The following is a 21,106-nucleotide window of genomic DNA, read 5'->3' on the forward strand; positions in this document are numbered from 1 at the left end:
CTGTGTAACAAGAAGGCCAATGTCTGCATATCAAGACCATGAATAATACATTGCCTTAAAACAAGTTGCTTTGATCCCAGACGTCATAAGTTGAAAATGCATGTTCAAGAATGACTTGTTACTGCTTCATAATGATTCCATCTAAAGTATGAGAAAAATTCACAAAGGGGTTTAGGAAATATAAGCTGATTAAAAAACTTAAACCAACACCTTAACACAAATTTTCTATGACTGTGCAAGTGACCTTAGGTCAAAGGCAAAAGCAAGTAAGTTGGATAATGATGCTTTATAATGATATATCACAGGTATGAACAGAGTCTGCCAAGAGGTTTAGGAGATATAAACAAATGATAAATCATGAACCAAAAGCTTAGAACTAAGTTGATTTTATCCCAAGACTCAAAGGAGCAAAGAATAAATTGTCTTAAATTCAAAACAATTGATCCACAGTAAGAACAAAATCCATCACGGGGATTAGGAAATATAAACAAATAAAAAAAAACCTTTAACCAAAACCTCAATGCAAATTATCCATGACTGTGACCCCGACCAAAAGGCCAAAGGAGCAAGCAAATGCAACACTGAATGAATTGTCTTTGCTTCATAATGGTTCATTCCAAGTATGAAATAATTCCATCAATGAGGTTTAGGAAAAACAAGCAAATGAAAATGTCTAACTAGACTCATTATGAAAATTTGTATGACTCTGACCTTGACCCAAATGTAAACAAAGCAAGCAAGCTTACCACAGAAGGAGCTGGCTTAGCATTATAATTATTCATGCCAATTATAATGAAAATCGATTTCAGAAATATATGCTTACAAAAAACTTCAACAAAATTTTATAACAAACTGTAGACAAAAACAGTCAGCATAAACGTGACTGCTATGTGTCAGTTCTCACATACATGGGCTTGACAGAAACGGAGTGAAAAAAGGAACATTCCATGTCCTGCATGTACAATCCCAATCATAAACCAGATAAGATGGAACCTTAAAACAAGGAATGACTAAAAACAAGAGGAAAGTTACCTACAGAATTTAAGTTGACACCAAAAAGCAAGATAAAACTTAGCATGAACATACACATACACACATACAAAGACAATTTATGGCAGTACCACCTTTAAGCAGTTCATGGATGATAGGTCATAGTGGATCTGAATTACTTCTAAAGGCCCATTCATCCAATCTGAATTACTTCTAAAGGCCCATTCATCCAATCTGAATTACTTCTAAGGCCCATTCATCCAATCTGAATTACTTCTAAAGGCCCATTCATCCAATCTGAATTACTTCTAAAGGCCCATTCATCCCATTTCTTCTTGTCATTTGATTAGCTGATTAGTCATATTTGGCAGGACAGCTCTTCCAACATCATGAGTGCTAGGTGAAACAGAGTCAATGAAAATTATTCAAAAGAAAGTTAAACAAAGACATGTTAAAAACAAAATAAGACATTACCATTAACATAGTAGTCTTACACTTACTGTTTACTGGACCGGATCTGAGAGTCATTTCTGGATTCAGATAATAGCTCAGACATAACACTGCTGGTGGGTGGTCTTGAGGGAAGGGTATCACAGGTTGCTCTAATGGCTTCAAACCTAAAAAGTTAATGAAAAAAACATTATACATATATGTTTGCAAAACACTTTACTTGAATGATGCAAATATACTTATGTAATAATTGTGTATTCATACAGTAGAATAAACTTTGTTCACAAGAGAGTCATTGAGAGATGTTATATTTCCCTGATGAAAGAAATCTAAGGCCCACCACACTCCATTTGTAGCTGTACTGGTCAAAGTACATAATGGCTTATGTGATATTCCTGTGCATGACTTCCCTTAGCAGTCATTTGTTATCAGTACAACTCCTTAACTACTAGGAGAAAAATCGTGAAACTTAACACACACTTTCTCCTGAGATCTAGTTGGTCAAAATTAAAAAGATTACCCACCCCTAAAATAACAATCATGGAGGCAATTTGGAACATAAGGTAATATCAACATGGGTTTTCACTAAGAGACTTCTTACGACATGCAGATAGTCATCAATGAAAATGGTGCTGATCTGATATCCAATATGGCTGCCATGGTGGCCATCCGGAATCTAATCACTACCACTCTTGAATAGATGGTCATACTGACATAGGTATCACAACCACTCTTGAATGGACAGTCACACTGACATAGGTATAACTACCACTCTTGAATGGACAGTCATACTGAAAGGTATCACTACCACTCTTGAATGGGCCATCATACTGACATAAATATCACTACCACTCTTGAATGGACTGTCATACTGACATAGGTATCACTACCACTCCTGAATGGATGGTCATACCTACAGAGGTATCACAACCACTCTTGAATGGAAAGTCACACTGACATAGGTATCACTACTACTCTTGAATGGACCATCATACTGACATAGATATCACTACCACTCTTGGATGGACAGTCATACTGACATAGGTATCACTGCCACTCCTGAATGGATGGTCATACTGACATAAGTATCGCTACCACTCTTGAATGGACCATCATACTGACATAGATATCACTACCTTTCTAGAATGGACTGTCATACTGACATAGATATCACTATCACTCTTGAATGGACAGTCATAATGACATAAGTATCACTACCACTCCTGAATGGATGGTCATAGTGACATAGGTATCACTACCACTATTGAATGGACAGTCATACTGAGATAGGAATCACTATCACTCCTGAATGGAAGGTCATATTGACATAGGTATCACTAACACTCTTGAATGGACTGTCGTACTGACATAGGTGTCACTACCACTCCTGAATGGATGGTCATACCTACATAGGTATCACAACCACTCTTAAATGGAAAGTCATACTGACATAGGTATCACTACTACTCTTGAATGGACCATAATACTGACATAGATATCACTACCACTCTTGGATGGACAGTCATACTGACATAGGTATCACTGCCACTCCTGAATGGATGGTCATACTGACATAGGTATCACTACCACTATTGAATGGATAGTCATACTGAGATAGGTATCACTACCACTCCTGAATGGTCAGTCATACTGACATAGATATCACTAACACTCCTGAACGGATGGTCATACTAACATATATATCAATACCACTCTTGAATGGATAGTCATACTGACATAGGTATCACTACCACTCTTGAATGGATAGTCATACTGACATAGGTGTCACTACCACTCTTGAAGGGACAGTCATACTGACATAGGTATCACTACCACTCTTGAATGGACAGTCATATGTTAATATGTTATGGATAACCTATCATAATATACATCATATGGTCATTAAGACGGAAAATTTACCACTGAATAAAGATCTTTATTGCCACTTCCAACCATACTGGTCAAAAAAGGCTCCTGAAAAGATGAATACCTTTATTGCCACATCCAACTGCACTGGTCAAAAAGGGACTTCTGAGAAAATGAACAATTTTATTGTATGGAACCAACTGCAGTGGTAAAAAGTGACTTCTGATCAGGATGTAAATTGCATGGATGAGTTCAACACAAATACTAAACCCATGTTAGCAAGGCATCCAATATAGGTTATTGTGACCTACTTTTTTATGGTGAAGTGGCTATAAGTGACACAAGTTTCATGATTGGAACATAAATGACAATAACAAAACTTTTAAGACATAATTTCAAAAAGGTTTTTGCAGCCCAATCACATTAACATAATGAGAATAGGTAACAGGTTGTGTAAATGTTGAGTGTCCTATCTATGCCTTGGGTCTCCTTCTTCAGGTGAATGATAACCTGCTCTGCAACTTAAAGCAACACAGCCTGTGGTAACTTGGTCCATGACTGCTCTATCAGGTTAAAAAGATAATTATCAAAATCATTTTACTGTCAAAATTTACAGGTTAACCCAGCTATGCTAAGAGGCTGTGCTGGCTTAAATGGGTTCGGAAGTCATCTGGGCCACACCCATCAGATTCAGGTTTTGTTTCAGTGGAGCTAAATCTTTGAGATAAAAACTCAAAAAGGCTGACTGCATGTCAGACAACAGCTTTCTATGATGTCTTGGATTAAAATGTTGTTTTCGCATATGAGGCTTAAAAAGATAACTCTAATTCCATGAAATTAAATCCTCATGAAGCTACTCTGAATTTTTGTCAGGCTTTAAAGTAAATGAACATATAACCGACTGAATCCATGAAGACAGGGCTTGAGGGTGGACATCATGCATGTACACAATCCATGAAGACAAGGCTTGAAGGTTGACATCATGCATGTACACAATCCATGAAGAAAGGGCTTGAGGGTTGACATTATGCATGTACACAATCCATGGAGACAAGGCTTGAGGATTGACATCATGCATGTACACAATCCATGGAGACAAGGCTTGAGGGTTGACATTATGCATGTACACAATCCACAAAGACAGGGCTTGAGAGTTGACATCATGCATGTACACAATCCATGAAGACAGGCTTGAGGGTTGACATCATGCTTGCATACATTCACAGAGAGAAAGAGGGGTTTGTTCCTGTGCACTTCAAGAAGTGCTTGAGGCTGTGCCATTGTTCTTATCTATAAATGATACTGAGTGAACAAATCTCTGATTGACAACTGATGGTAACAGTTCTTGGCAAAAAAGACTGGTTGTGTCAATAGGGTCAGTGATCCATCCAATCTGAACTGAGGATAGTTCAGATTGACTTGTAACTTGCTCATCCTGCATGCCATACATAAAGCTAGAAGGAAACAGCTTTTGTATGTTAACAGTTTCAGTAAAGTCTGGGCTAAAAGCTCAAATTTTCTCTGAATTTTTAGACATGCTAAGACCCAGGACAGATTCCATTTTGGAAACAGGGTGAGAGAATTTGGTCTATTCAAATCCAAATTGGCTAGTAGGTCTGAAAGATCTTCATCATGAAAAATATCTCTTTTGCCATGGTGCCTAAATGTGTTGGATATCATGAAGCAGCAGTCTTTGAGGGTAATGGTGCAAACATTTTCTCCAGGTTGAACCAGAGGAAAAATGTCATTGAGTTGAGAGGTTGAGGCACTCAAAGAGATGACATTATTGACTCAACACCAGTCCCTGAAAACTTTCCCTCATATGCCTTTAGAGCTGAGGGTGTTCTTGCTCTTAATATTTTCTCCACATCTTAAGATCTAAATTCCTTCTCTGACAAGGCTATCCTGGCAAAAGCCAGGCATGAAGGAAAAGAACTGAACCAATGTTGTTTGAGAAAATTTGGCTTGGTCATGTTCTTCCTGGGTAGTTTTATTGCTAGATTGAGCAGATCTTTGACCCAGAGTTTGTCTCATCTGAGAGAGGATATCAGAAAGGATTCCTGGGTAGACTTAGTGCTACATGGAGTAGATCTTTGACCCAGGGCTTGTGCCATTGGGGGGGGGGGGGGCTATCAGAAAGGATTCCTGGGTAGGTTTAGTACTAGATGGATTAGACCTTTGACCCAGGGCTTGTACCATCTGAGAGGGGCTATCAGAAAGGATTCCTGGGTAAGTTTAGTGCTAAATCAAGAAGACCTTTGACCTAGGGCTTGTCAGAAAGGGTGACAGATATATCCAGACATTTATCATTAATCTCCTTAAATTCTGTTTACTGGGATAAGTAGCCAGAATGATGGACACTCATCCTCAACAATGTTGACTGACACTGACTTTAGGATTATGCATGGTGGTAGAGGGTGGAAATCCTTCCAAAACTGTAAAAGACCCATATATCCCTTCAAGGTAGCATTAAAACTTAACTCCATCCTCTCCATGGTTGGTTGGAAGTAGGCTTGTTGCTCAAAAATATCTTCCCACTCACTGTGTTAAGTCTACTGTTCATGGTCTACTTCCATTTCAGGATAAACAATTCCATGTGGCAATGCAAGTAAACCATGGCCAACACCACTATGGTAAGCAGTGAATAAGTCTTAAGTGGAATAAACAAGTAGACAATGTGAGTAGGTCATTCACATCTAAAATTTCACTGCTTAGTAGAATAAACAAAGTATTGGGCAAAGGACTACAATTCTTTACAATAATTCTTTTATACTTCAAATAATTGACTACTTACTGTTCAACAGCATGGAGAAATCGTACTAGTTCCTGAATAAACAGAATTAACATGCTTCAAAAACAAGCAGCTTGGCTGATTCTTCATGTCACCATTGATGCATCATTGTTAGATATTTTCACAGAATTAAAATGACAAGAGGATACATTTTCTGAAAGCGGTTCTGCTTTTTAAATGTAAGAATGGAAATGTTTAGAGTACACAACTATTCTACAAAACATCTTCTCTCCATAACCTAAGATTAAACTTTAATAGCATCTTTGAAGTACCAAAACCTTGCATTGAACAATTCAAATGAAGTCTGCAGTATTCAGGGACTAAAATAAAGAACTCACTTCTTGCTCACATTCAATCTGCTGATTCAATTAAATCTTTTAAAAACAATGTAGATGCAGTATTTCAAACCTACATATTAACAAACTAGAAAATGTGAGTTCAGGTTCTGAATTTATTACTCTTCAAATTATCATTGATTGTTGCACTTTTTATATTAGCATATTTATAAAAGTTGCTAATATAAAAAGGTGCATTAAAAATGTCTGGTACATATAAATTCAGTGTAAAAACATATCTTTATCTTTGTATCTACTGCTATTTATTTTATGAAACAATATAATATTTATGTAAAGTTTATTGCATGCAACATTTTTGTAGAACAGCCTAAAGGTATCTCTAAGCAGAAGTCATCACTATCTGCTATGTATACATGAAGATGTTGCTGAAAGTCATTTTCAAAATGGTTATAAGAGATGAAACAAAATCTATATATGCAGTTAAATCCTTCTACTTTCATAATGAATTTTAGTATGCATTTGTAAATGTTCTTATTTAAATAGTTATTTTCATGAGAGAGAAAGATTTGCATGATGATATATTTATAAATACTTTTAAAACATTGCTTCAAGGGAGACAATTTGTATTTAATTGAGTTACCCTCTTTAAATAGAGACATTATTATTATTATTAGCACTAGTAGTAGTAGTATTAATATTATTATTAAAGGTGCATACAATCATCTAGTTTGGTGATTCAAGCATAAACCAAACTTGAGAAATAAACTTAAAACAGAAAATTTAACCAAACTCAGTGATGTCTTAAATATGGGCCAGTAACCTAATTGTCAGATGAAGGTTTAATAATCATCGAGACACAACCGTTCATAAAATGTTATGACTTCAGGTACAACAGTATTCATACCACATGTAAACAAAACTTGAGCTAATCAGAAAAACCTAACCATGAATGTACAACTAATGTCTATGTACATACAAAGTTAGCTCCCTTAGAACCCTTCTCTAAGGAGGTACATACTGTCAAACCCACTCCAAACTACTGACTTGTGCCTTGGAAGACAGAATTGTTGACAAGAAAATCAGGATATATACATAATTATCTGTGTCTTCAGCATTAATACCTTTCATTGAATAGATGTTTACATAATTATCTGTGTCCTCACCATTAGTGCCTTTCACTGAATACATGTTTACATAATTATCTGTGTCCTCAGCATTGATACCTTTCATTGAAAACATGTTTACATAATTATGTGTCCTCAGCATAAGTACCTTTCATTGAATACATGTATACATAATTATGTGTGTCCTCAGCATTAGTACCTTTCATTGAATACATGTTTACATAATTATGTGTCCTCAGCATTAGTACCTTTCACTGAATACATGTTTACATAATTATGTCCTCAGCATTGGTACCTTTCATTGAATACATGTTTACATAATTATCTATGTCCTCAGCATTAGTACCTTTCATTGAATACATGTATACATAATTATGTTTGTCCTCAGCATTAGTACCTTTCATTGAATACATATTTACATAATTATCTGTGTCCTCAGCATTAGTACCTTTCATTGAATACATGTATACATAATTATGTGTCCTCAGCATTAGTACCTTTCATTGAATACATGTTTACATAATTATCTGTGTCCTCAGCATTAGTACCTTTCATTGAATACATGTATACATAATTATGTGTGTCCTCAGCATTAGTACATTTCATTGAATACATGTTTACATAATTATCTGTCCTCAGCATTAGTACCTTTCATTGAATACATGTTACATAATTATGTGTGTCCTCAGCATTAGTACCTTTCATTGAATACAAGTTTACATAATTATCTATGTCCTCAGCATTAGTACCTTTCATTGAATACATGTATACATAATTATGTGTCCTCAGCATTAGTACCTTTCATTGAATACATGTATACATAATTATATGTATCCTCAGCATTAGTACCTTTCAATGAATATATGTATACATAATTATGTGTCCTCACCACTGGTGCCTTTCACTGAATACATGTATACATAATTATGTGTGTCCTTACCACTGGTACCTTTCATTCAATACATGTTTACATAATTATCTGTGTCTCCAGCATGAGTACCTTTCATTGAATACATGTTCATCAAATACAAACAGCAAGCTATAACTTTAGCCATGTCCAGGCACACAATAGTATAAACAATGTGACATTTATGTGACAATATTGAAAACTTCAAATTTTCTTTTTCCACTGACCATTGTTCAACGGAGGAGTCTTGTAATTTTTACTGAGCTGTAACTTTGGCCTTGTTATTTGTCCAGGCACACAACAGTATAAAGAACATAATAATTGTGAGGATATTGTCCAAAAACTGGCAATTTCTTTACCCAACTCAAGGCTTATGATAACATCACTACACTTAAGACGATCAAGTGGTATAATGAGACAATGGCTGGACAAATGAATAAAATGAATCACTGAGAAAATTACTGAAATGACAGAAGATTTCAAGTTACTGCAAATAGCACAATTTGAAAGACTATCATTTTTGTTCATTTTAGTTGAAATAATGAATTTTCAAAAATTATATGCAAAGAATATGGCCCATCTATTAAATTGCATAAATAGCATGACATTAAAATACAATTTGCAACATTGAAAAATCTAAGAGAACAGTGGAAGCTATACCCATTAAAGGACATTTTGAAAACTATCACCTTTGAAGTACATTGAGCATGAAGTATCAAGTTATTTTAAAGAATTAATCAGGAAACTAAATTCACTGAAATGGTATTCACACAAAATTATAATGGGATCTAAAATATGGAGTTATTTTATTTAAAGGTGTTAATCTCTAACTGAACAGAAATTTAAAACTTTCCAAAATTTAAAATCTAAATTTTAGTGGCATTGTACTGATCAAAATTCAAGATAGACTGAAACTTTGGCTGAGACATTGTGTATACTGTCAACAATGTGGAACTTTGGCTGAGACTTTGTGCATGCTGTCAACAATGTGTAAATTTGGCTGAGACTTTGTGCATGCTGTCAACAATGTGTAAATTTGGCTGAGACTTTGTGCATGCTGTCAATAAAGTGGAACTTTGCCTGCAACTTTGTGTATACTGTCAATAAAGTGGAACTTTGGCTGAGACTGTGTATACTGTCAATGAAGTGGAACTTTGGCTGAGACTTTGTGCATGCTGTCAACAATGTGTAAATTTGGCTGAGACTTTGTGCATGCTGTCAACAAAGTGTAAATTTGCCTGAGACTTTGTGCATGCTGTCAACAATGTGTAAATTTGCCTGAGACTTTGTGCATGCTGTCAACAAAGTGTAAATTTGGCGAGGACTTTGTGCATGCTGTCAGCAATGTGTAAATTTGGCTGAGACATTGTGCATGCTGTCAATAAAGTGGAACTTTGCCTGAGACTTTGTGTATACTGTCAATAAAGTGGAACTTTGCCTGAGACTTTGTGTATACTGTCAATAAAGTGGAACTCTGCCTGAGACTCTGTGTATACTGGCAACAAGGTGTAACCTTGGCTGAGACTTTGCGCATGCTGTCAACAATTTGGAACCTAGTGATAAGCTGAATACAAGTTTCCAGTGGTGACAGCACTCCAATATTCTACTTACCAACTTGCCAATTCCTATTTCATTCTGAAAATATTTACTCTTTAAACTTCTGAATTTTCTGTTCCAGCCAACTTAACCAGGAAACTTACTTTTCCTCTAAACTCTTCTCCATGTATTTCATTTCTTCTGCAGCTGCTTTCATCTGTGTTTCCATCTGCCGCAAACTGACAACTGAAAAGAAGATAAATAATCTCACCAACAATTAAATAACAGGTAAAGCAAATGCAGACCGAGGATTCTCACTATAACACAGTTCAGGGGAGAACTAAATTTGTACTGTCTTATTGCCCAAAACTTTGGTGAATTATAAACAAGGATATGTAGTACATGTTATTTATATGTAATTTGCATTGTTTGTAAGTTTTTTAAAAGTTATTTTTATTTCATTATATTTTATTGTAATATAACATTGGATGCTGGACTTAACCTTGTCCTAAATCAAGTTTATTTTCTACTTGACCTGAATTATTGATCTTTTATTTTATTTTGTAAACAACTAATACATAGCTATATTCTCTTTGTGTATGGGTTCATATCAGGATCATTATTAATAGAAGTAAATATATTTATTTGGGTCTGGGTGTAAGTTATTGAAATTCCCCTACAATCTGCCTGGTGTACCTGACATTGTCCATGATATATATTATAAACTTAGCAACAGACTTTCTAATAATAACTGTCATTTTATTTTGTAAACATTAAGAACATTCTAGGTCATTTTCCATTAGGTAATGGTTTTTGTTATAGAAAATGTTAATAGTGACATGAGGTGGAGGATTATATAATCTTGTCACTGGAAAGATTATTCATTCGTGCTTAGATTTAGCAGAATCAATTTGAATTATTGTTGTGTCCATGAGTTCATTTGGGCAGGAATTTAATTCTTTAAATTATTTTATTCAGTGATTATAATATTTTTGGACCAAGACGTTCAATTGGGACTTATATATATATATATATATATATATATAATTTTGATCTACAGCTTAAAACAAACTGCATGACATACCAGTTACGGGCACATGACAGTTTGGTATCCTGAGTAACATTACAAAATTACCAGGGATTAATGCCTCGTTTAATCATTAAATCCAGTTCCAATAATCCATACCAAACCTGAATTCAAAATAATGAAAATTTAAAGCTCTCTTGTATTAAAAGGTTAGTTAGAACCGTGCAAGTTACATCGCATTCACCTTGGCCTGCATTAATTCTCTGTCTTTTAACTGTACATGTGAAGTGAACTCTATTGGGCTTGGCCTCACTGTCCTAAATCTCTACTTAACATTGTCAGTACTCCTGACTTGGAAATCTTACTTAAAATTGACAAACAAAGCATTTTCTTTCTTGCCAGAATATTTTTTTGGTGTGGTGTGATTTGGAATCAAGGACAATTTTATAACAGAAAGGTAAAATCTTTATTTTCAAGTGGTCATTAATTATTTTTTACCGGATCTGGTCCAAATACAAGCATGAAGACAGAAAAAATTCAACATTGTAAACTAGTACTGAGGGGAAACAACAACTGTACCTACTAGTGGCTATGCTATAATGTGGTTTTGGTATGTTATATGGATCAGGTGATTCTGATGTCGGATTTTTGGTCTAGCTGTATGCAAAATTGCTGACATATCACTTACAAGAATTTCATTAAAATGCAATTTTAGTATACATTTATCAGATACTCTATCATGCTATATCATATAATATATGATAATATAGGCTTTGAGTTAATGTCTTTCTATGACATCAGCATACATGATCATATAGGCTTTGAGTTAATGTCTTTCTATGATATCAGCATACACAATCATATAGGCTTAGTTAATGTCTTTCTATGACATCAGCATACACGATCATATAGGCTCTGAGTTAATGTCTTTCTATGATATCAGCATACACGATCATATAGGCTTTGAGTTAATGTCTTTCTATGACATCAGCATACATGATCATATAGGCTCTGAGTTAATGTCTTTCTATGATATCAGCAAACACAATCATATAGGCTTTGAGTTAATGTCTTTCTATGATATCAGCATACACAATCATATAGGCTTTGAGTTAATGTCTTTGTATGAGATCAGCACACATGATCATTCAGGTCTTGGAGTTAATGTCTTTCTATGATATCATTATAGGGATAAATTGAGTTATTTAAGGTGGTATGGTATGTATCATGGTTTATAAGACAAGATACATTTGTATATACATTTTCTAAATTCTCTTGATAAATTTAATAATTATATGTCTATGTTGAAGGAGTACATCTTTATTTACTGTTAAATTTAGGGGCTGTGATTCCTGTTAAATATGGTATTATCTGCATGCAGCCTCTCAGGGCCAATGGTATTAGGTTACAGTGCTAATGGAGGCAATATGAAACAAACAAGTCGCTGTAGTGGTAGGATTGTGTGTGTGTAAGCTTACTATAAATCAATGCTAACAAGTTTCCCTTAATAGTCCAACATTTAGTTTAATCACCAACTGCTGTGAAATCTGAATCTCCCTTAGTAGATATAAAGTGCTTAAAACAGAGTTAGGTGGTTACAGTTTTTGTTGGAATTAATCAGCTTATAAGGATAAATTTCAATAGTAAATTCCCATTTAATATAATGTTTCTGGCAATTCTATTATAGATGTACTTTAATGGGTGCAGTGTGTGTGGAGAATGGATATATGGCTATAATTTGGATTATTATATGCTCATTTTTTTCCCTGTTAACTTTACATTGTCAGAATTGTTCAGTACTATCCGATACTGAACTCGCGTGACAATACACATATAGCATTCACGTGCAAAAAGGAACTACTTTCTATTGTAAACAAACAATGGATGCAGACACCAGTACTTTTGATTTGTACACAAATCATGTACACTTGCGTAAGAGGCTCTTTACATTGTGGTTGTTTAAATTTGTTTCCGAATTAACTAAAACAGATGTTTCATGGACTGCCACATACCAGCTGCTTTGGCACATTCAACGTTGATACAATGTTACGGAATTAGGCTAGCTACAGTACTGTATATAACAGACGCAAGATAAGGTCCTTACAAATAACATACAAGTGACAAGTCATATACTCTCTTCTTTAGCTGGTGATAAGAATGGCAAAATAAAATATACTTACAGTTTTACATCCTGAATTTCCTCAAAATGTATTTTCTTAATTCTGAAAATCCGAATTACATGAGCCATGTCATAGGTTTTCAATCTGGATTACACATTTCGAAATTGTGCTGTAATTTCGATGATAAGTGCAATTGCATCCTCCTTACTGCACTCAAAATGAAATAAGCATTAAATTCCATAGCGTCTTTTTCATAATTGCAATTGAAAGACTTCATATTTTTCGCACATTATGATTTCAAACATTCAATGACAGAAACAAAAACACATCTGCAGATGTCAACACCTTCTCCCTAGCTTCTTAAATCTCATGTATTTCATGTGGAATCGTCACATTCAAATCCAGTCCATAATCACGAAATTTCCTAGAATCGAGACAAATACCAAAATCTATTCATTCCAGATCAAATGGAAAAGTTGTTGCAATGCACATTCATTCACAATATGACTCCAAATTTCAATTTTAACTAGACACGCCATTTTCTTTCGAAAGTTATGTCGAGCACGTGACTAAGTTCAAATTTATCTGGACGGAGTTATGTGCGCAGTAATAATGTTGATTTGTATAATGATGAATATGTGCTTGTGTATTTAGTTTTTTGGAATGTGGCATACATTAATTTACGTTGTTTCTTGTAGTGTATTTTGTTTATATAATTAAACCTTAGGTAGAATAAAAAAAATGAGCATATAATAAAAAGGTTACTGCATTTGTATAGGAAAATATGAACTAATTTTGTCGGAAGGATATACTGCACTCCCAAGGTCGTGCAGTATTCCATCCCAAAACTTGTTCGTATAAATAATTATATAATTTAGGTTTTGTGCACTTTGGTATGTAGACAAGGGTCACATAAAGGGTCTGCACTTAACAAAATTTCACATAAGTTTTGCTCTAGCTCTTCAAGAAATGCTTTCTCTGATGTTCACTTGGAATTTTTATAAGCTAGGGTCAAACATAAGGCAGGGGGTTAATCCACTGGGAACAAAGCAGCAAACATCATATCAACAACATTAATGGAGCTAGTGACTGAGATGACTCCCACCCAGGTATTGAATGCACTGAGAGGCCTTGGTCTCAAAAGAAACTGACTACCTTGGTTTTAATTTTGGAAAAGAAACTAATGGAGATTAGATGCAAGCCCCCAGAATCATAGAGGTGGCAGAGTGCAGCAGAGAAAGGACAACAAACTGAGTCAGTGAGTACCTCATAAGGTTGCCCCAAGAACAAAACTGAGCCCAGCAATAACCTAAGCCACCAATTATACCTGGACCACTGATAGAAAGAGGAAAACAACAAGGAGCTAGGAAAAAGGTTATGGCAGCCCAGAAGGAACCAGACCCTATTCCAGAATTATATGATGACATGACAGTGATAAAGAAACCCTCATCTTTAACACTTCCAAGGTGGCCATGAAGGAAAAAAACAGAAGCTGTATACAAGGAAATGTATAAACTCGTTAAGGGGTTCTCTCAAAACTTTACTCTTGAAGAACTCTGGATAGATCCAACAGGTAGCCTCATATACTGAGGACCTGGTAGTATTGATAGATGATAAAAGAACTTATCCTCCCTGAAGGACGGACAAAGCCAACTAGAGAGCGGGCCAAGAAAGCTACAACTAACTTCAAAAAGATGGGTGAACAGTTTTTCGAGTGCAGAGTAACCCTAGCAGCTACAATTGGTATCAGCATAGTTCAACACCATGCTTTAAAGAGAACACCAGTCTTATGTCCATAATCAGAATGCCAATGGATTCTGGTTGATCTCATGGACCTGGGCCCATTGAAACAGCACCTCAGAAGAATTTTTGTACCACCCATCCAGACAATCCTCAATAATACGAAGACGAATAAAAAGCCTGTTTAAGGTCTAATATTTACACCAAATTGCCAAATAGGTTTTAATTTTGGTTTGAGAAACTCACTCAATAAAACTAGAGCTGACAGATATGATCATTTACTCACCATTTCAAAAATAACTGCAGCTAACTTAACATGGTCGAACAAAACAAGTTGTCACTTTGACTTATCATATTTTGAGTCTTTTAGGAAATTCTGTACACAAAATTCAAAATTCTAATAACATAGTAAAATATGAAACTATAATTATGTGGTTCTAATTACAAATTGTTGCTAACACAATATTGGCCGATAAGGACCATCCATTAGGAAAAACTGGGCTAGATTTGACAAATTAGTGTAATTCTGGCATTTTAGGGACATTCCATTTGATGTGTGGAGCCTCCTGTCGGGCCCTTTATCTCTCTAGCCCTCTTGGACAAGAACAACAAGTGTGTGGGCTGATTCCCACTCATCTAGTAACTGTACCCCAATGAACGCGTACACACAGAACCAGGGTGGCATTATGAGTATGGTATATAATCCTACTGGATGCCTCATATTGCAATATAGATTCTAAGTCCCAATGAGTGTGTGTTGGTTCCAGTCTGAATCATTCAGTTTACTAATAAGGTTGATAGGGGCTACTATCATTTATCGACCTAATTAGATAGCACATGGTGTGTGCATTAACACATACAGAAGTGTGGCTTTTTTCCCTTATATAAGATAAATTAAAGATCCTACAGTGTGAGGAGTACACCATCGCAAGTGATGTAAATCCAAATAAAGAAGAAAAACAACATAGTACAAGGGATGTAGACCTGGAAGCATTAGTTTTAAATTAAATGTAGAAAGGAAAAACCCTGTCTCCTGTGATTAATTCCCCTTAGTGCAGTTACATCAGATTAGGTCTGGAGTTAATGTCTTTCTATGATATCAGCATATATGGTAATATAGGCTTGGAGTTAATGTCTTTCTATGATATCAGCATATATGATAATATAGGCTTGGAGTTAATGTCATTCTATGATATCAGCATATATGTTAATATAGGCTTGGAGTCAATGTCTTTCTATGATATCAGCATATATGATAATATAGGCTTGAGTTAATGTCATTCTATGATATCAGCATATATGTTAATATAGGCTTGGAGTCAATGTCTTTCTATGATATCAGCATATATGATAATATAGGCTTGGAGTCAATGTCTTTCTATGATATCAGCATATGTGATAATATAGGCTTGGAGTTAATGTCTTTCTATGATATCAGCCTATATGATAACACTGGACAACAAATTTTTACAAAAGTCATGTTACTGAAATAAAATTAGTCAATTCTTATCAATTTTTATGTGCTGAACACGAATATGACAGTCAAATTGCAAAATTGGCTCTAGTTTTTTTGTAATCTGCAAGAAATTAATGTTTACATAACGAAATGCATTCCAATAGTAAAAGGTCAACTGTAATAGCCTACCTATAAAAAATCAAGTCATTGACTACATCTTAGATTTCTTCGCCTGTCTCTTGTACAGCTGTTCGGGAGCATCTCTGAGGAGTGTCCAGCAGTAGTCAGCCAGCATTGTAGTGGACCATTTTCCCTGGTATCTTTGTTCCATTGTTGCGATATCTTGATGAAAACGTTCGCCGTGTTCATCACTAACAATACCACAGTTGCTAGGAAAGAAATCCAAATGGGAATGAAGGAAGTGAATCTTTAGAGACATATTGCAGCCAAGTTTCTTATACTTCATCAACATGTCTTCTACTAGTTCCTTATAGTTTTCTGCCCTAACATTTCCGAGGAAGTTTGTAGAAACTAGGCGAAAAGCATTCCATGCTTGTTTCGCGTCACCTTCCAGCAAGTTGTTGAACCGGTCATCTTTGAAAAGCTCTCGAATCTGAGGACCCACAAAAACTCCCTCTTTAATCTTTGCTTCGCTGAGTCGAGGGAATTTTTCATGCAGGTATCGGAATGCTGGCAAAGTCCGGTCAATGGCTTTCACGAAGTTCTTCATCAAACCTAGTTTGATGTGAAGGGGTGGTAGCAAGATTTTCTGAGCCTCAACCAGAGCTGGGTGTTGGATATTCTTCTCTCCAATGGCTACATTCTGCCTGTGAGTCCATTCCTTCCTCATGTAGTGCATTTCCCTTGCTCGGCTATCCCACTCGCATAAGAAACACATGTATTTTGTATATCCTTGCTGCAGTCCCATTAAAAGGGCAACTACCTTCAAATCACCACAGAGGTGCCAGCTGTACTTGTTATACTCAATGGAATTCAGTAGCTGCCTTAAGTTATCGTATGTCTCTTTCATGTGGACAACATACGCTACTGGAATAGATGGAAGAATGTTTCCATTGTGCAAAAGCACAGCCTTGAGACTCAGTTTCGAAGAGTCCACACATAGTCTCCATTCTTGTGGATCATGAGTGATTTTTAAAGCATTCATGAGGCCCTCAATATCGGAACAGAATATCAGATTACTTTCCTTTCTGAAGAAAGGCTCCAATTGCTGGTGGCGCTTTCGATATGCAGTAATTGTGACATCTTCTTCTAGAAGATTCCATTGTTGGAGTCTTGATCCTAGCAATTCTGCCTTGTTCTTTGATAAGTCCAAATCACGAATCGGGTCATTTAGTTCTTCCTGTGTTATTCTGTGTGGGGTTGATGATGCACCACAGTAAAAATCTGGATCACTGCATGCTGATGGACCAGGAGAAGAACAGGTCGACTCACCTTTGTCTTCGTCAGATGAATCAAGAGAATATTCTGCTGGAGGTTCTGGAATAGGAAGTCCCTCACCATGTGGAACTGGTCTCAATGCAGACGGAATGTTGGGTAGACTTTTCTCGACTTCTTTCGCTTCGTTATTCCGCCGGAAAGAGGAGGAACCAAGCAGAAGTAACAGTCATTTAGGTGGTTGCTTGGCTCTCTCCACACCATTGGGACTGCAAACGGCATTGATGACCTTTTGCAATTCAACCACTGTGAAAGCTGTGTTGTACATGTAGCACAGCATATATGCGGAGCCCAAGGCTTGTCTTGGTCACCAACCTTGCATCCGAAGTAAAGATGATATGCCTTCTTCACTTGAGAATTGATACTTTTCTTCTGGTTGGCAAATGTCACTTCCCCACAAATATAGCAAAAATTGTCCGCGGTATTAACACACTTTCGAGGCATTACTGTTCTTTATTGTACGTAAATGGATAAAATAATAAGTTTTATGTAACAGTAGCTTGAACTGTCTCGCACAACGTCTAAAATATTTTAAATGCTGAACCTATCTGATTGGGCTTTATATAGTACACTGCTTACATCAGCTTCAGCAGCCGCCTGGCATTAGTATAATAGGCCTACACATGTATAGTACACTGCTGACGTCAACTTACTTCAGCAGCCGCATGGCATTAGTATTGCATTGCATCAGAAAATGATGCAATCAACTGTGGATGATGTGAGCATGATGGTATTATGCAATGTTACATCATTATTCCGGATGTTGCTGCAGTCCTACTGGAGAAATTTACACAGTGAAACATAGAAAATGAGGTATATGGATATCTTCAAAACGAGAGCCAATAAAAAATTTTCACGGTTATATTCGTGTTCGGCACACCAAAATACTACAGATTAGGGCCTTTTCAAGTCAGTAATGATTTCACTGTTGACCAGTGTAATATAGGCTTGGAGTTAATGTCATCCTATGATATCAGCATATATGTTAATATAGGCTTGGAGTCAATGTCTTTCTATGATATCAGCATATATGATAATATAGGCTTGGAGTCAATGTCTTCTTATGATATCAGCATATGTGATAATATAGGCTTGGAGTTAATGTCATTCTATGATATCAGCATTTATGATAATATAGGCTTGGAGTCAATGTCTTTCAATCAGTATCCTATATAATTAATTTGAAAACAAAGACAATCAAATAAACAAAGGCATTAACTTAAGAAGCTGTGGATATCACAATATGCAAAGTGTCAATGTTCTAATCTGCTAATGTCACATACTCACAAGAAATTATACAGCTTTGTAGATCAACTTACCATACTGATCATGTTTTTATTACATACCTAAAATCATATTCATTTATTCTGATTAATCACTGAAACTACTTTTTATTGTGTAAGAACATTTTTAATAAGTGATGAGGAGCTGCATAATATGTACAAATATGCTGTCCTATTTCTGGATGGAAAGCATCATGTACCAACTTTTGGAAAGACTGTTCATACTGCCACCATGTGCCCACTGTAGAGAAGACTATCTGCATCATTACCAGTCAATGCATTAGGGCTGAGTCCATAATATTCCAAATGGTGTAAATTTGGCTAAACATTAACAGATACCCATCAATACCATTATAGTTTTAGCAGCTGATTTATGATATGGTATGCAAACAATCAGAGGCTATTCTCTGATTTAGTAGTTTTCCCAAAACATTTGATAATACAATTTTACTTCTACAGGCCCGCACTTTGTTTTCAATAGACAGCCATAACATAATTAAAGAAATATCTTCACACACATTAATCACTGCAGTCAAGTGGAAATAAAACAGCTGACATTACCTGAGAAATCTGCTACATTCAAACTCTTAATACACTTTAGCTAGCCAACTCTTTTGAGTATAAAATAAAATCTAAAGAATGTTTTATTTGTTCTGAGTGAATAACAGAATAAGTTCATTGATTAGGTGACAATAATGGAGTTTTTCACCATGAGATTCACTAAATATTTATTCCAAAATTTATATTTCCACTTGAGGTAATGGAGTTCAAGTTTTGTAAAGGTCTTACCGTCAATGACCGGAATATATGGTCATGCACACAGCAGATATATGAACAGCTTTACATAAATTATTTGTAAATTATATAAAAGGCACATAATCTTTCCAGATGAGGTACATGCTGGCCAAGCATGCTGCCTTCCTAGATGAGGTACATGCTGGCCAAGCATGCTGCCTTCCCAGATGAGGTACATGCTGGCCAAGCATGCTGTCTCCCCAGATGAGGTACATGCTGGCCAAGCATGCTGTCTTCCCAGATGAGGTACATGCTGGCCAAGCATGCTGTCTTCCCAGATGAGGTACATGCTGGCCAAGCATGCTGTCTTCCCAGTTCAGGTACATGGCAGCCATGTGAGTAGTCCTTCCAGTTAAAGCATATGGCGGTCATGTGAATACCCCCAGCCTTTCTGGAAACATCATCCACATGCATTTGTTTAGTTAGGATTTACTCTCTGATGGTGTCCATACTCTGAATCATTTTAGATGATTTTCTTGATACAGATGGTTAACAGTGATGTTTTGATTCGTCGGTTTTGTGCAATCAAAGCATTTCTCTGATTTTGCTAACTGGATGCATACATTATCTTGCTTATTACAGAACTAACAATACAGGGAAACACCATATAATACTTTTCATCAGATACAATTTAGATACAACAATGTCATGACACGAGTCCCAATCTTTTATTTTAGATGTTCCTTATTCCCTGACATGTCTAAAATCATCACCCAAGCTGAAAAAAAGATCAAAATAACTCAGTTAAGTTTTCACAAACTTATCACTTACAGATCATAATGAATGTTCTTACATGGCAATATTAAATTTTCATAGAGTATAGGGATATCTTAATCCCTACTATTATATAAATTGGCAGAAAGTACAATTTTCATAGAATATGGGGATATCTTAATCCCTACTATTATATAAATTGGCAGAAAGTACAATTTTCATAGAATATGGGGATATCTTAAACCCTACTATTATATAAATTGGCAGAAAGTACAATTTTCATAGAATATGGGGATATCTTAAACCCTACTATTATATAAATTGGCAGAAAGTACAATTTTCATAGAATATGGGGATATCTTAAACTGTACAATTATACAAATTGGCAGGTAGTACAATTATTTACTGTACATTTCACAATTGTCCCTCACCCCAATAATACTCATACATGCATTTCTGATCATAATTCTCACCATACTATGGTTTTATACATAATATGGGTGGCAGCTATGAACCTCTCTTGATGAAATTTAACTCTAGTTTATACACCAGGAAA

The 21,106-nt window shown here is 35.7% G+C and overlaps 1 protein-coding gene across 2 annotated transcripts in view; it reads right to left on the minus strand.

Annotated features, from left to right (window-relative positions):
* LOC149806092 (uncharacterized) overlaps window positions 1-21,106 on the minus strand; it is a 123,250-nt gene that overhangs the window by 27,409 nt on the left and 74,735 nt on the right. For both annotated transcript variants that reach the window (XM_089950969.1, XM_089950968.1), the window contains exons 13-14: window positions 10,125-10,206; window positions 1,491-1,607 (exon numbers count right to left, since the gene is read on the minus strand). In XM_089950969.1, coding sequence (XP_089807095.1) covers window positions 1,491-1,607; window positions 10,125-10,206 — 199 coding nt within the window. The remainder of the gene's footprint in view (window positions 1-1,490; window positions 1,608-10,124; window positions 10,207-21,106) is intronic.

The sequence above is a fragment of the Sinohyriopsis cumingii genome, chromosome 2 (assembly GCF_028554795.1).
Source record: "Sinohyriopsis cumingii isolate HCF-2022 chromosome 2, ASM2855479v2, whole genome shotgun sequence".
In the NCBI taxonomy this organism is placed as follows: domain Eukaryota; kingdom Metazoa; phylum Mollusca; class Bivalvia; order Unionida; family Unionidae; genus Sinohyriopsis; species Sinohyriopsis cumingii.